Source organism: Lepidochelys kempii, chromosome 11 (assembly GCF_965140285.1).
Source record: "Lepidochelys kempii isolate rLepKem1 chromosome 11, rLepKem1.hap1, whole genome shotgun sequence".
Lineage (NCBI taxonomy): Eukaryota > Metazoa > Chordata > Testudines > Cheloniidae > Lepidochelys > Lepidochelys kempii.
This window is the reverse complement of record NC_136390.1, coordinates 58,501,752-58,517,190: the sequence shown is the minus strand read 5'-3', so window position 1 is coordinate 58,517,190 and position 15,439 is coordinate 58,501,752. Positions and strand designations below refer to the sequence as shown.

At 38.8% G+C, this 15,439-nt stretch overlaps 1 protein-coding gene across 1 annotated transcript in view; it reads left to right on the top strand.

The window, feature by feature from the left end:
* Nucleotides 1-15,439, top strand: part of TYW5 (tRNA-yW synthesizing protein 5) — a 19,194-nt gene extending 3,755 nt beyond the window's left edge. The window contains exons 2-8 of the mRNA XM_073306324.2: nucleotides 44-198; nucleotides 5,598-5,667; nucleotides 6,650-6,694; nucleotides 7,484-7,621; nucleotides 8,689-8,776; nucleotides 9,364-9,480; nucleotides 12,081-15,439. Coding sequence (XP_073162425.1) covers nucleotides 44-198; nucleotides 5,598-5,667; nucleotides 6,650-6,694; nucleotides 7,484-7,621; nucleotides 8,689-8,776; nucleotides 9,364-9,480; nucleotides 12,081-12,337 — 870 coding nt within the window. The 3' untranslated portion in view covers nucleotides 12,338-15,439. The remainder of the gene's footprint in view (nucleotides 1-43; nucleotides 199-5,597; nucleotides 5,668-6,649; nucleotides 6,695-7,483; nucleotides 7,622-8,688; nucleotides 8,777-9,363; nucleotides 9,481-12,080) is intronic.

Sequence of the window (15,439 nt, the reverse complement as noted above, 5' to 3'; positions counted from 1 at the left end):
CATGCCATGCCATGCCATAAACCTGCTTTTGTTTACTTCTCAGAGAAAGCCAGCAGTGCTGAAAGGAATAGACTTGGGCACTTGCACAACCAAATGGACAGTGGATTACCTCAGCCAAACAGCAGGATCTAAAGAAGTAAAGATTCATGTTTCCACAGTGCCACAGATGGACTTCCTCAGTAAGAACTTTGTATATAGGTACTTTATTCCAAGGCTTCCTCTATTTTAAAGGGACATATTGGTAACTTTTAGAAACATTCTACATTGCTTTGAAGTATACAAAGTATACTCTTCTATGTTGCCTGGCTCTGTTGGTGTTACCGTTCAGCAAGTTGGTGCTCTCTTGCTTTTTGTAAACTTATTAATGGTAATTACTGTGTATATTGCTATTTACTGTATTAACTAGATATGTTATAGAGCTTCTCTTTCTAGAGAGATGCTTTTGAATTCAGGTGCCATTGTCTGAAAGGTATTTTTTTTTAATTTAAAAAGGTAAAGATATTTCAGTACTAGAAGAAATATTTCATCACAGTTTTGTCCTACAACTATGGCTTTGGCATTCATGGGTGTGTCATTATTCTCTTTCTTTTCTTTTTCTTTTTCTTTTTTTGGCCCAGTCCCAGATAGCAATTTTTTAACATGCCTTTTCTGTTCATGAAGGATGTTAGAATGACCAAGCTTTGAAAACTTGAGCTTGAATTCACGGGTGAGGTACAGTATAGGCTGTGGAAAATCAGATTTTCCCACATACTCCTGTCAGTACACCCCACTCCTAACAGCAGAGAGGAGTTTTAAGAGTATTTGGGCGAAGACAATGAGGTGGTTCTGCAGATACTTGTAGGGAGCGCCTCCTATGCATAAGGGGCAGCATGGGAAGAACTTCAAAGATGTTTGTTTGGAAAAATTTTAAAATGGGCGATGAAGACTGGTCATTTGCAGAATGAATGTAGGAGTCAATGTCACAATACTGTATAAGAGTTGATAAGTATCACATGGATAGACTGTGAAGGGCATAAAAGTGAAGATAAGTGGTCTGTTTTTGAAGTAGTGAAGATGAAGAAGTTAGTGGGGGAATCCAAAGAGGGGAGTTTGAGAGAAACTCTCAGTTTGTGACTTGGAGTCTGCTGCAACAAGAACTTTGAAACTAGGCATGTCATTCTGATTCTCTGATACTTGATGATTATATTGTTTGAAGCTAGTGCTGCTCAGTACCTGAAATGCTTTGAATGCTGGTATGTTACAGATGTGCTAGTTCAGTGGTTCTGAAACTTTTGTACTGGTGACTCCTTTCACATAGCAAGCCTTTGAGTGAGACCTCCCCTTTATTAATTAAAAACACTTTTTTTTATATTTAACACCATTATAAATGCTGGAGTCAAAGCGGGGTTTGGGGTGGAGTCTGACAGCTCGTAACCCACCCATGTAATAACCTCGTGACCCCTTTAGGATTCCCGACCCCCAGTTTGAGAACCCCTGTGCTAGTTCAATGCTAGTTGGTTTAGTTGGTGTTGGTCCTGCTTTGAGCAGAGGATTGGACTAGATGACCTCCTGAGGTCTCTTCTAACCCTAATATTCTATGAATCAACAGAATTACGCTGGAGGGATGTCAGCAATTAAAAAACAATCAACTTCAAAGTTTAGGGCATGTGCAGTTTCTAGTGTCCTCAAAATACAGACTATCACACATTTCACCAGCCCTTCAGTCTGGAGACAAGTCACGCAGAATGTCTAATGTCCTAAGAAGTTCCTCATTAGATTTGTCCATGTCCTGTAGTTTGCCAAAACATTCTTCAGAGTCTAATGCATCTTAGCCATTTTGTTGTTGTTCTGCAATGGTAAAGTCTTCATTTCAACTGTCGTTTGCTTTCCCCAAGTGTGAACAAGATGTGTTCAATCATTTATTATTTTAATAAAGTTTAAGAAAACAGACATACGTGCTGGAATCAAATGTTCTACAGTCTATAATGAGTGAACCCTGGTGTCACAGTCAGTACACTCTTTATTCACAGCTGGTTGAACCATTGAACATTTTGAAACTATTTTTTGGACTGCAAATACAATTCTGTCATACATCTTTGCCTCATATATATTGTTTAGTGTTTATCTCACTGTCTGGGGAAAAAATGAAACACAAAAAGGCATATAAAAGGGATATGCAATTATGTATCCTTGCATTTTCCTTCTAAGGGTCTGATTCTGCAGGCCCTAATGCACTTTACTAATGTTATGTGTGTAAGTAGTTTTATTTAATTCAGTGGTGATATTTCACATGCATAAATGTGCTCAGGTGTGTTAGGATTTGCAGATTAGGGGCTAAATTTTGTATATGGCAGTATGGTGATGCTCTCTAAATACCTGGTCTTGAGAGTTGCTAAGTATTTGTGACTTTCACCACTTCTAGAGGACTTGGGGAACTCAGAACCTCTCTGAATCAGGCTATGTATTTATATCTGTGGGGAAAATAAATAAAATTACTACAAGAATAAAAACTCTCTAGTACAAAGACTTAGACATCATTATGGCCAGCTAAGGACCTGATCCAGACGTACGCTGAGCACAAGCAACTCATACTGCTTTCAGTGGGAGATGTAGTTGTTCAGGCTCTGGGGTCTGATCCACTTCCATTAGTGTCCATAGGATTCTCTCCATTGACTCCAGAAGCTGCTGGATCAAGCTTATAAAAACGTCTTCTGTATTTTCCACAGTATGCATCCAATGAAGTGAGCTGTAGCTCACGAAAGCTTATGCTCAAATAAATTGGTTAGTCTCTAAGGTGCCACAAGTACTCCTTTTCTTTTTGCAAATACAGACTAACACAGCTGTTACTCTGAAACCTAACATAGAAATTGTGTATTGTCAGGGAAATGGTCCATGTAGTCCTATATTTGACAATGACTACTACCAGAAATTTCAGAGGAAGATGTAAACCCCCTGTAATGGATAACTTTGCCTATGGGGAAACTTTCTTCCTAACATTGGGCATTTAATTGTTGTTATGTTCTGTGAAGCATGAAATAAATTGCTATATGCAGCATGGATATTAGCCAGTACCAGCTAGGTGATTTGAGTGATCTTCACAGCTTGGGGAAAAAAAAATCTTTCCTGATGAATGAGAAATTCAGGATATTTAACAATAGTTAGACTGACTCCTGAGAAGTGTGCATCATATTTTTCATTGTCTAATTTGAATCTTATGGTAAATAATATGTTTGTATTAGGTTCTAGTTACTATTTTTGTATGTAAGTTTATTTGTTTGGTTTTTTTTACCCCTACCCTCTTGCTGTTTAAAAAAATCAAAAATTAAATTGTGCTGGGGTGGAAATCAAACTAGCTGGTGCTGATAGATGCTATAAGCATTAGTAACCACCATAAAATAATCCATTTGGTACTTGTGATGTTGCACTCCATAGGCTTTATGCAAATATGCTTATGATATAACTGGAATATGCTTTACTCTAAATACCCCATGTATAGTGTCATTAGAAAGCTAGTAATCTACTAACTGTTTTCATCGTATTTGTTGTCATATATTATTTCTACATCTGGAGTTAGGAGAATAAGATATAAACTTGTATCACTGATGCAAACATATTAAGTAGAGACCATTAAGGGTGCTCCAGAAACAATTAGTTGTAAATGGCCTTAGTTACTTGAAAGCCTTCCTGTGTATGTGTGGGCCAGCCCATGGGGAATGGAGACTAGGGGTCTTACAGTGACATGTGACCATGTCACCTGATAATGAAATCCATCTTAAATCTGGTACTTTTCCATTTAGAAGGAGGGGTGGGGACCCAGAGAGACAAAAGATTCCCGCCTTGTGCCAAAGCTATAAAAGGGGATGGAGCAGGACAAAAGGGGCTTCCAGTCATGAGAGAGCCTCTGCTTACCACCTGAGATGTTGGCTGGAACTAACAAGGACTGTACCAGGGGAAAGGATTGGGCCCAGACTAGGAAGGAGTATAGTCTGTGAAAGAAGCTTTTGGAACATCTCTGAGGGTGAGATATTACCTGTAATCAGTTTCTTAATGTATTAGACTTAGATTTGCATGGTTTTGCTTTATTTTGCTTGGTGACTTACTTTGTACTGTCTGTTATTACTTGAAACCACTTAAACCCTACTTTTTATACTTAATAAAATCACTTTTGTTTATTAATGAACCTAGAGTAAGTTATAAATACCTTGGGGAGCAAACAGCTGTGCATATCTCTCTATCAGTGTTATAGAGGGTGGACAATTTATGAGTTTACCCTGTATAAGCTTTATACAGAGTAAAATGGATTTATTTGGGGTTTGGATCCCATTGGGAACTGGGTCTGGGTGCTGAAGAGGTAACCTGCTGAGCTGTTTTTAGTTAAAGTCTTCAGCTTTTGGGGCGTGGCCCAGACCCTGAGTCTGTGTTGCAGCAGGCTAGTGTGTCTGGCTCAATGAGGCAGGGTTCTGGAGTCCCAAGCTGGCAGGGAAAATGGGCTCAGAGGTAATTTCAGCACATCAGGTGACCAAACCTGTCACATTACTACATTCAATTGTTTTGCTCCAGTATCAAGCAGGCCAAATGCTACAATATCTGTTCAGGCAAAGGTCTACTGAAGACCAGATCTAAGAGACCTTTACTGTTTTATGCTTGTATTGACTCCGTACCAGGAGCAAACTTACCAAATATGTGTCTGTAGAAAGCATAATTTATTGCAGTATCTGCTAAAGTTGTTAAAGAATTTTAGGAGGATCTCTTCACCCTGTGAAATTGACAGTCATCTAGGGCTTGATTCTGCTCCCACTGACTTCAGTGGGTCTGGGCTTGGCATGTAGGCCCAGACCTTCAAAGGTACTTAAGCATCTAACTCCTGTTATTTCAGTGGAAGTTAGGCTTTTAAATACCTTTGAGGATTTGGGCCCTAATGATTTCTTTTTAATAGCAACTAATCTGAAGCTGTCCTCTCAGATGAAAAGCTAAAGTTCTTTCTTTTCCCCATAGAATCACTGAATGAAGCAACTTTAGGAGAATTAATTTAAAATACAGGAAGGTTGGGACAATCGTAAACATAGGTTTCACCTGAGGCAGCATATATAAAACACAGACCCATTTATTCAAAAAAATCAGCACAAACTATGACCCAGATTTTAAAAAATGCTCATCACCTATAACTGGAATAATATTTGCAACGGAGCTTAGTTTAGACATTTATATTAAATGCCATATTTTCTAAAGAGCTTGGCACCCAGCTGCTCCCATTGAGCACAAGAGTTTGAGCACAACATTTTTGGATAGTGAACACTCTTGAAAATCTGATCCCAAATAATTATCTTTTTACAAGCTGACTTACAGCCAAAAATATTTGGATCTAGTGTAGGAACAATCTGGATAATAATGAAAGATTTTTACATATGATTTTTATCTTGGCAGTTATTTGACATCCTATTGCAAACAATTGTTAGTCTGTATGATGATTTTTTAAAACAAATTAAATCATCTGTCCTGCTACATTGTTATAGGCCAGAGACATGAATTTGATCTGGTACTAAGTATTGTGTGTCCAGTAGTTAAATAATTCATTGTTACATTGATTAGCATTATGAATTTTTATATTTATATTTCAGAACATTGCCTTTTGATGTGTTTGTACGGAGAGCAGCTGAAGTCAAACATAACGAGTACTTTATATCTGAGGTAATTTCCTTGAAGTGTCACATCTTCTTTCATAAGTTATTTGGTCAATATATTGAGATTTGGTTTTAAAAAAAAATTATTATTTTTTTTTTTTAGCATAGCACTTAACCTTAGAGTTAAGCATGGTTTGCTGGCTTGGAGCTCAAGAGTTAATCATTCCTCATGTCTACTGTATAACTGACTACAGTAGGCTTGCTTGTGTGGCCAAAGACTACTTTATATGAGTAAAGGTTTCAAGATAAGGGACTAAGAAAACACATTATGTTTAAAATAGCAACTATATATGTGAGATATTTTAAAAGAAGTAAATACTCAAGTGTTTAGGTAAGCTATAGCAACTATCAGAGGCACAAATATAAAATACAGAAATGTTACAACATTCGCATTGATTAAGTAATTAATAAGTAGATACATTAACATAATTATGTCCAAAAATTGTTTGTGTGTTAATAGGAATTCACCCTCCCCCAAATCTAGTTATAGAATGTTTACATGGGAATAGGAGCTGGGCTGCTCCAAATGATTTTTCAAATATTCCTTCCATCATTTATTTGTAACATGCAGTATGTTCTGAAATACATTGTTGTGATTTCCTGTGTCAGTGTTCTGAAGGGTTTAATTTCTACATATGCTCTATTACTGGATAGACTCAAAGCACTGTTGAAGTGGCTGACAGTTTGTGATCTAAGTCTCCATATGGAGCAACATGTGTTTTATACCCTTAGATCTTTCCCTGCCCCCTTGAATATGCCTGTTTCATTTAATTAGCATATTTTCACTTTCTTCCATTTCTTCAGGTAGCCAGCAGGGAGCAATAGAAGAAAGGGCAGGAGAGCAGAATAGCTGAATTTGTAAATAGAATTTAGTTGTACCAAATTTTAATGAGGCTCTTCATTAATCTAATGAGATGGTTAAAGCTCTATATGTTCTAATTCTTTGTTCTTGCTTTCTAATGATCAGTCTCGTTTGTGTTTGTGTTAAGGATGAGAAATACTACTTGCGATCACTGGGTGAAGACCCACGAAAGGTGAGTAACTTGGGACTGCGGGGCATGTGTTTCAGAGCAGCAGTTTAAAATCTTTAAGGGCCGTATTTCCTTTACACAAACAACCTATTTGTCTTGTAAATTAATTTAGGCCAGAAATTTTAAACATGAGTGCTTAAAGTTAGGCACTTAAATCCAAGCTTAGCTGGTCACCGAAGGACCAAGCCTCCATAAGAAGCTTTCTGGATGCCATACAGCTGCCATTATGATTCCTATGCCTCACCTCCCATCCCTCAGCCGTTGGTATAAAGAGATTGATCAGGAGAACGGTAGTGTAACTGGGGTGTCCTGATGATCCCTGGCTGAAGTAGCATCCCCTCAGGCTGTCCTAACTTATACTGGAGACAGGACCAGCACCCAGATGGCTGAAGATTCTGTGCAAAAGGCTCCCTTGTGTCCAAACCCCAGCAGTGCCAAGTGCTCCTTGGCTACAACTGAGGATCTAGCCCAGGGGTTCTCAAACTAGGGGTTGGGACCCCTCAGGGAGTCGCAAGGTTATTACATGGGGGGTCACGAGCTGTCAGCCTCTACCCCAAACCCCGCTTTGCCTCCAGCATTTATAATGGTGTTAAATATATAATAAAGTGTTTTTAATTTATAAGGGAGGGGTCGCACTCAGAGGCTAGCTATGTGAAAGGGGTCACCAGTACAAATGTTTGAGAACCACTGATCTAGCCTATATGATTTAACACAGTGGTGAGCTAATCACCTGCTTTCACTTCAAATATATGATTTTATCGGGAACATTGAACTATATCCCTTTTGATTCAGGATATTGCAGATATCAGAAAGCAGTTTCCTTCATTAGCAGAAGATATTCAGATCCCAGAATATTTTGAAAAGGAACAGTTCTTCTCCAGTGTCTTCCGCATCAGCTCAGCAGGACTGCAACTCTGGACACACTATGATGTAGGCAAACAATCTTTTTGCCTTTGTTGACGAAATGTGGTGTGGCTCTCATTACAGGATTGGTTACTAGGTTACAAGTCTTATAGGGGGTAGGGACCTGCTGGTGGGTAGAGAGGTGCCTTGCATACTTTTGGGTACTAGGTAAATAATAACTGACTTTAGGTATTGTATATTTTAAATATAGCTGCTATTCTAAGCACATTTTGGTTCTCAGTTTATTTCCCAGTCCTGAAACCCTTGCCTCATATGAGTAAAAATCGCAAGACTGGGTTTTTGGGTTTTTACTCATTGTTTTAAATAGCAGCCAAGAATTAAAAAACAAGCAAAAAACAACCTCTCAACATTGCTGGCTTCAGTGGAGGGTGAAGCTATGCAGTGCCTTGCAGAATTAGCTTATTTTGCTACTCTGCAAGACCCTTTCCTTGCTAATCTATGTGGTGGGTTTTCATGCTCTTCTGCTGTAGTTGATACCACATATATTTGTCTAGTAAGTACCACAATGTGATACCAGACAGGTTTAGATACAGGAATATTATGTTGTGTGGTTGAGCTAGTGCAAAACCCATTGCTGTTCATTAGTGTCAGGTCAACAAAATGAAGTAAGAAGGCTGTTTGAAAGATGGTAAAAGCGGTTCTAAATATATTCTGCCTTATGTTTTGCTTTGCTAGATAGTCAAGGCAGATAATTGCTTTGAATTTTTAACAATAAATCTTGTAAGTCCTAGTTTAAAGAAAGGAGAAAAAAAAGACAAGTAAAGGAGTTATTAAAAAGAAACATGGAGAGGCATTTTTTCCATTTATAATTAAGAAGTGCCAAAAATGTAGGATTAAGAGTGAAAATATATGTCATATGATTCAGATTTTCAGGGTAATTTGATATGGAGTAGCAATTTCTTTCTTTCTTTTTTAAACACACACACACACACACACACAAAGCTTTTAATATTGTCTTTGTTTTCAGACATATTTTAAATAACAGAATGATTATATGGAATATATATTTGCCCATTCTTCTTGTATAACATCTGTCTGCTATTTATGTTTGTAGCATACTCTTATATTTTCAGATAATGGATAACTTCTTAATCCAGATAACAGGAAAAAAAAGAGTTATACTGTACAATCCTCGAGACGCACCATATTTGTATTTAGCAGGTATGTTCTTGTCATACACAGTTAATTGAATTTGGTGTTCTCAGTTCAGTTTCCAGTAGGCAAGTGTCCCATTTATGTATAAAAACCTCTGCCGTAATTGGCAACTCTGTTAGAAATCTCAGCAGAGAGGTGACATTGACTAACCTAATATCTCATTTCTAACAGTAATCACTCCAAGTTAGTGTTGAGGAACATTGCTGGGGTAATGCAGGGGAACTTGCAATCCTGGTGCCCATGCTCTAATTGTTCTGTGGATTAATAAAGCATTCTGGTTCTTAACTGCATAGGAATAGAGGGCTGTAACTAGGTTCTAATAGAGTTCTTCTACTGTTTCAGTGAAACTTAGCTTCGGTGGCTATTATAGTCAGTGAAAATTCTCTCTGGTATCAGTAGTATTGTAGTTATACTTGAAATGTGGCTACAGAATGCCACATTCAACCCTGGTGGAACTCAGTTGAAGTCAATGAAGTTCCACCAGGATTGAATTTGGCCCAATAATTGTTATACCCTAGAGTGTTGTGTTAACTTACATTGGCCAGTGTTAAAAGAATTTGTGAATGTTCATTATTTTGTTGAAACTTCTTTAGGCACTAAATCAGAGGTCTTAAATGTGGATAACCCAGACCTGGAGAAATATCCCCTTTTTATGAAAGCCAGGCGCTATGAATGTTCTCTTGAAGCAGGCGATGTGTTGTTCATTCCAGGTAAGTGACAAATCGCTCCGGCCCACATTATTTTTAATAGTTTTATTTTGTGAATCTTCATTTCCATGTGTGAATTATATATTTGTAACCCTCCGTGCAATTCTAATGTGTGACACTTTGCATATGACCAAAATTATGCTCTTTTTTGACTTAATATGCATATATTTTAATAGCCTTATTCTATTAAAATCAATTTGTCCTTTCCCTGACCTGGCTTCTTTAGATTCAGAAGTGATGACAGAATTAGGACAGGGAATGGGCACTTTCTTCTTCTGTAGCTCTAATGTTTTCTCACTGCAGAAGTAAGAGGCAAATGACATAATGTGCATTAGGGATGGAACTGTTAAGTCCTTACATTTTTTTTATTACAAATTGTCAGCTTTGAAAATAAGGTCAGAATATTTTCTGTTCTAAGATGCTTCTAACTTTCTGCAACAGTAGCAAATATAAAACTGCTTGCTGTGCAAGGTGAGACAGCACCAGAGATTAGGAGCAGGCAGCTGAATTATTTCTGCTGGCCTACGCATCTTCTAACCGACCTCATCAGCAATTTGCAGGAGCAGAGCCTGACACTTGCTGAAGTATTTAAGAGGGAAGCAATGTAAAGGGCAATTCAAGTCTCTAGGCAATGAACAAAGAGTAATCTGTTAATTACAAGTGATCATTTTAAACCCTAAAATCCTGGAAACATTGATGCACATGCTTACCTTTGCTCACCTAAGTAGTCCTACTGAAGTTACTGGAACTCCTCACCTGCTTAAAGTTAAGCATATGTGTAAGTGTCTACAGGGTTGGGGCTTGGGCCTACAATCTGTGTGTGTTTGTGTGTTTTAATTGTAATTGTTGTGCAGTCCTAAGCAGTACCTAGGTCAGGGATATGGGGACAGGGGAGAATTAATATTATTTGTGGAACCATGAATTTTAACCACTTTATGAAAAAAGTGAATCTTATTTATTAATTCCCTGGCTTTCAGATGTGTTAAATAGACTATAGCATTCCAGTATTGTTTCTAGAAAGACATCATTGAAACAGTTGCAAAGCCTTATCTGAACAAAAGTTTTGACTGCTAATAATCTTCAAGTGGAGGGTAGGAGAAGAATTCTCCATGAATAGAATTTAAAGTGATCTTATCCATATAATTTTGTGGGGTAGGGTTTAAGAGTTTATTTTGAGTTTTCAAGTCAGCTTTCTCAATTCTAATCTACAGACGTTAAGTCATACTTCTGGTATCAAATATTAGTTGAAGCAGCCGTGAGATAACTAACAAAAATTCACAGTGTAAGGAGAGCTATCTTTTATGATCTTGTAAACACTGAAGGAACCTTTGTGTTCTATCAGAATCTTCAGGATGATTATCAAACCGTGATAAAATTTGCTGTAAAATATTTTAAATTTGTCTTTTACATCTTCCTATTCAGAATAAGCAGGCTAATAGTAACAGTGTTTGTGACTAATCCTGGAATATTAAATTGGACAGGATAACGTCATAATGAAGACAAAAACAACTTATTACCTTGGTATTAATTTTTTTATTATTAGCTATGATCCTGAGCACACATAAATATCTAGATCCTTTTCACTGATTCACATTCTTGGTGGGAAAACTGAGTATCACAATATAATTGTGGTTAGGGGACGAAGGGGGATATGATAGTGGTCTATAAAATCATAAGTGGTGTGGAGAAGGTGAACAGGGAAGTGTTATTTACCACTTCACATAATACAAGAACCAAAAGTCACTCGATGAAAGTAATAAGCAACACGTTTAAAACGAAAAAGGAAGTACTTTTCCCCACAACACTTGGAACTTGTTTCCACAGGATGTTGTAAAGGCCAAACTTTACAACTGGGTTCACAAAAGAATTAGATAAATTCATGTGGGAGAAGTCCATCAGTGGCTATTAGCCAAGATGGCCAGGAACACAATCCCATACAGTACTGTAGATGTTCCTAAATCTCCGACTGCCAGAAACTGGGAGTGGATGGTGGGGATGGATCACTTGATAATTACCCTGTTCTGTTCATTCCCTCTGAAGCACTGGGCATTGGCTGGTGTTGGAAGACAGAAGGACCATTGATCTGACCCAGTACGGCCATTGTTAGTCTCTAAGGTGCTACAAGTACTCCTTTTCTTTTTGTGGATACAGACTAACACGGCTGCTGCAATGAGTGAAGTTACTCATGTACATAAGTGTTTGCAGGAATGGGGCCCTTAAAGATTTAGGGCTTAATCCTGCACTCTTTACTCATGCAAGTATTCCCATTCAAGGTAATGGGATAAATGACATGAATCAGGGACAAAGAATTAAGTCGGTTGACCCTGATCCAGCAAACACTTACCCATTTGCTTACCTTTTCAGTGGGAATACTCATGCATAAAGTTAAGCATGCTTATAAATATCTTCAGGATCAGGAACTCACTGTTTGATATGCTGTAGCATATGATGTAGTGAGTCAGAAGTACCTATACATAAGTGAATGTCAATGTTTATTTCTTATGCCAGTTACATTCAGTTTGAGATGGTTCAAACATCTTTGTTGTAAATGAAATCAAGTTTTAAATGGCAGTTTATCTTTTTAGACTTTTTTCTTCCTACAGCTTTATGGTTCCATAATGTAATTTCTGAAGAATTTGGAGTGGGAGTGAATGTCTTTTGGAAGCATCTTCCTTCTGAGTGCTATGATAAGACAGACACCTATGGAAACAAAGATCCTACAGCAGCTTCCAGAGCTGTACAGGTTTTGGACAGGGCTTTGAAAACACTGGAGGAACTGCCTGAGGAATATAGGGATTTTTATGCCCGAAGAATGGTTTTACGCATCCAGGAAAAAGCCTATAGCACTAACTATGAATAAACAGTCAACAAGTCAACCAAGCTCCTCTGAAAGTAGAGAGCAGTACAGATATGGATATTGTACCTGAAGACGCTTTGAGAAGATCAATAAAAACATTGTTTGTGGATGAATACTTATTTCATAGTCCAAAGATGATGATGTTTTAATAGATCCCATTTCTACTAATCCATATGAAGTATAGTCTGTTTGATTCAGCTGTACAACAATAAGGGGTCAATTTAAAATTAATTATATATATATAAAATTAATTTTAAATTGACCCCTATATATATATATATTCATTCATATGCGCCCAAGTTTGTGTTATTTAGAACAATCATCTTGTTTCCTGGGGGTAGTTTACTTTCAAATAACTATTTCAGAAAATAAATATTCCTGAATAAGACCTAGGGCATTGGCAATTTAAATTCTGTTTTAGATCCTGGTATCTTCTTCAGGGTGCTATTGAAAATAAAGTTCCAGCCCAAATGGGTTATTCTCTAGAGTGGTGGAGACTGCTGATCTGTGGGACTCGCACAGCTTTAGGAAAAGGCAAGCAACCAGCCAGGGTTAACTTGACTAGCTACTTCCCTTTCCTCTAATTATGGGGTGATGAGAAGCAGCTGTGCTCTTAGCAGGACCCAGTCAGGGACAGCAGGTGTGTTCCTGTTGTTCTCCTCAGCAGAGAAAAGAATGGAAAGGAGAGAGAATGCCCTGGCTGGCTTATCTGGGCTGTGTGAGTATGTATTTTACTTACATTCATTTGTTTTTAGTTTGAGTAGGGTATAAGCTAAAGTGGCACCTGTCGATTTTTTTTCTTTTAATTTCCCTGATCTGGAATTATTTGCAGACAGATTGAATCAACACAAGCCCAAGAAGTGGGATTTGTTAGAACCTAAAATGGATGTGAAATCTGAGGCTCCCTGCCATGATGCAGCTCAGCTGAGAGCTGTAGTAGACCTGAGTATTGAATGTTCACAAGTGCTGTCTCTGTCAAACCTATACAATTCAGGTCCCCTAAAAAGTCAGGGTGGAGGTTAAGTTCAATTTCCTTTATGTGGGGTGTGGAGTGAGAGAAAGAAGGAAGTGATCAGATGCCTATAATCAGCAATTCCTTTTGCATGTTGAGGAACCACTGGTCTCGTAATCAATGTATAAAATACTTGCGGACTGGAGCCTCATGATTTCTGGATACTTCAAGAGAAGCACTGTTTCCTACACCAACACTCTGTAAACAGAAGGCAGAAATAATGGCCGGAGAAACTCATGCAGATATTCTGATGCTTGAACAGAGTCAAACAAACATCTCTGGTTGTCTTCATTTAAAAATATGCTCTCTCACAAGATAAGGCTTAGAACTTAACCTTGAGTCTTTTACAGTGAAGTATTTCAATATTAGCTTACTTGGATCTTCTGGGCTGGGTTCAGAGGAGGCATACAGGGACTACTAAATGCATCTCCCTTAATCCCAGCTCAGACGGTAAAAGCTCAGTAAAGACACCATCACCCCTGGGAAGGTCCAAGTGAGCTGATTGCTCTTGGCATGGTTACTGCCCTTGTTCTGAAAGATCTTCCTCTTAATGCTTCTGTAACTCCTATGAGCAACAGCATGGGAGCAGACACAGAGTATCCACCCAACTTCCCCAAGACACCCACATCACAGACACCCACAGGACAGCAAAAAACTACAGGCAAAGTTTATGCCAGAGTTTTTTAAAGTTTAGATTCATGCTGTAGCTCGAAGAAAAGAACCTGCCAACTTGCATAGTTTTATTATATCAGGAGCCCTATTGCCACAGCTGTTGCTATTGCACCAAACTGCATCACTGCTAACAGCAGCCAGTTGTACAGTACTTGATAAATCAGGGTGAGGTTTTTATTCTACAGCTATGGGATTTGCTGGAAGGAAGGCCCTGGTAATATTGTCATAAATATGGAATCCATTGGGAGCACTTCAAGAACCCTCCAGTAGTTGAGATGTATTGTGTGACTATATGAATAGAAGTAGCCTCTGGCAAGTGGACTCCATTCCTGAGATACAAGCCTGTTGCTTCCAGGTGGATGGAGCTATAATGTTGCTCTTGTTTTGTAAGCTGAATGATAAGGTGACATCTGACAAATGACATGCTGCCATTGTCCATTTAAATATCTCTATTTTACTACTTACAGCGTAAGAGAACTAGCTGAGGTTTTGGCATTTATCTGCCATTTAGATCGGTCCGATGCTTCCAACAGGGTTGAGAATTGTGACTTGTCAAAAGCTGTTAGCAGGACTAAAGAGGGATGTGGCACTAAGGCACAGAACAGGGGCTTCCTGCAGAAGCTGGGCCTTGCAACTCTGTGCAGATTATTCATCTAAACCCATTTTTGTTGGCAGCTGTAACTTAGAGAAAATAACTTCCCACCATGTGTATGGGCACAATGCCATCCTAATGAATAGGCATGAATATAACCAGCCGGGCGATCTTGATGTGCATACGTTATGCATACGAAGGGCAGAATTGCAACCTGAGAACACTGAAACACTTGATTCCTCTCAATTTCCACTTCTATAGTTAAAAGGACTGCACAGATCTATGTGGGGGTGGGAGGGAGAAATTAAGGTAGGATCTGTGCATCCAGGCATTGGACTGGGAAAGGGCTCAAGGACTCTCGCAGATTGGAGCAAAGGATCCCTGGAAAGGGTGTACAGAGCATCCTTGAGGCCTCTTTGGGATGTGGGGAGAAAGAGAAAGCAGTGTCAGGCTAGGGGCCAAGCTCCACCTGTTTTCTGCCTGATAATTCAGGCTTAACTTGCTCTCAGCCAACCATTAGCAGCTTTCCAGAATGCCAGCCCACAGAGGTGCAGGGGGCTGCACTGTTCCTTCTTCCTCCCTGCCCAGCTCAGTAGGTCATTCTGACTTCTGCTGGCCAGCTATACCTGAGGAGGAAGATCGAACTTGACATAGTGATTAGTGTCCTCCTTTGGTCACCTGAGCTGGAAAGCCATGGCTGGGGCCTCTAGGTGCTGCAGTAATGCAAATAGTAATTCATAAGGAAGGAAGTAGCGGTCAACATGTTACTGATCTGTGAGTGTCACAGTTTGTGGGTAGGACAATAGTCTTATGGGGGACAGCCCTTTGG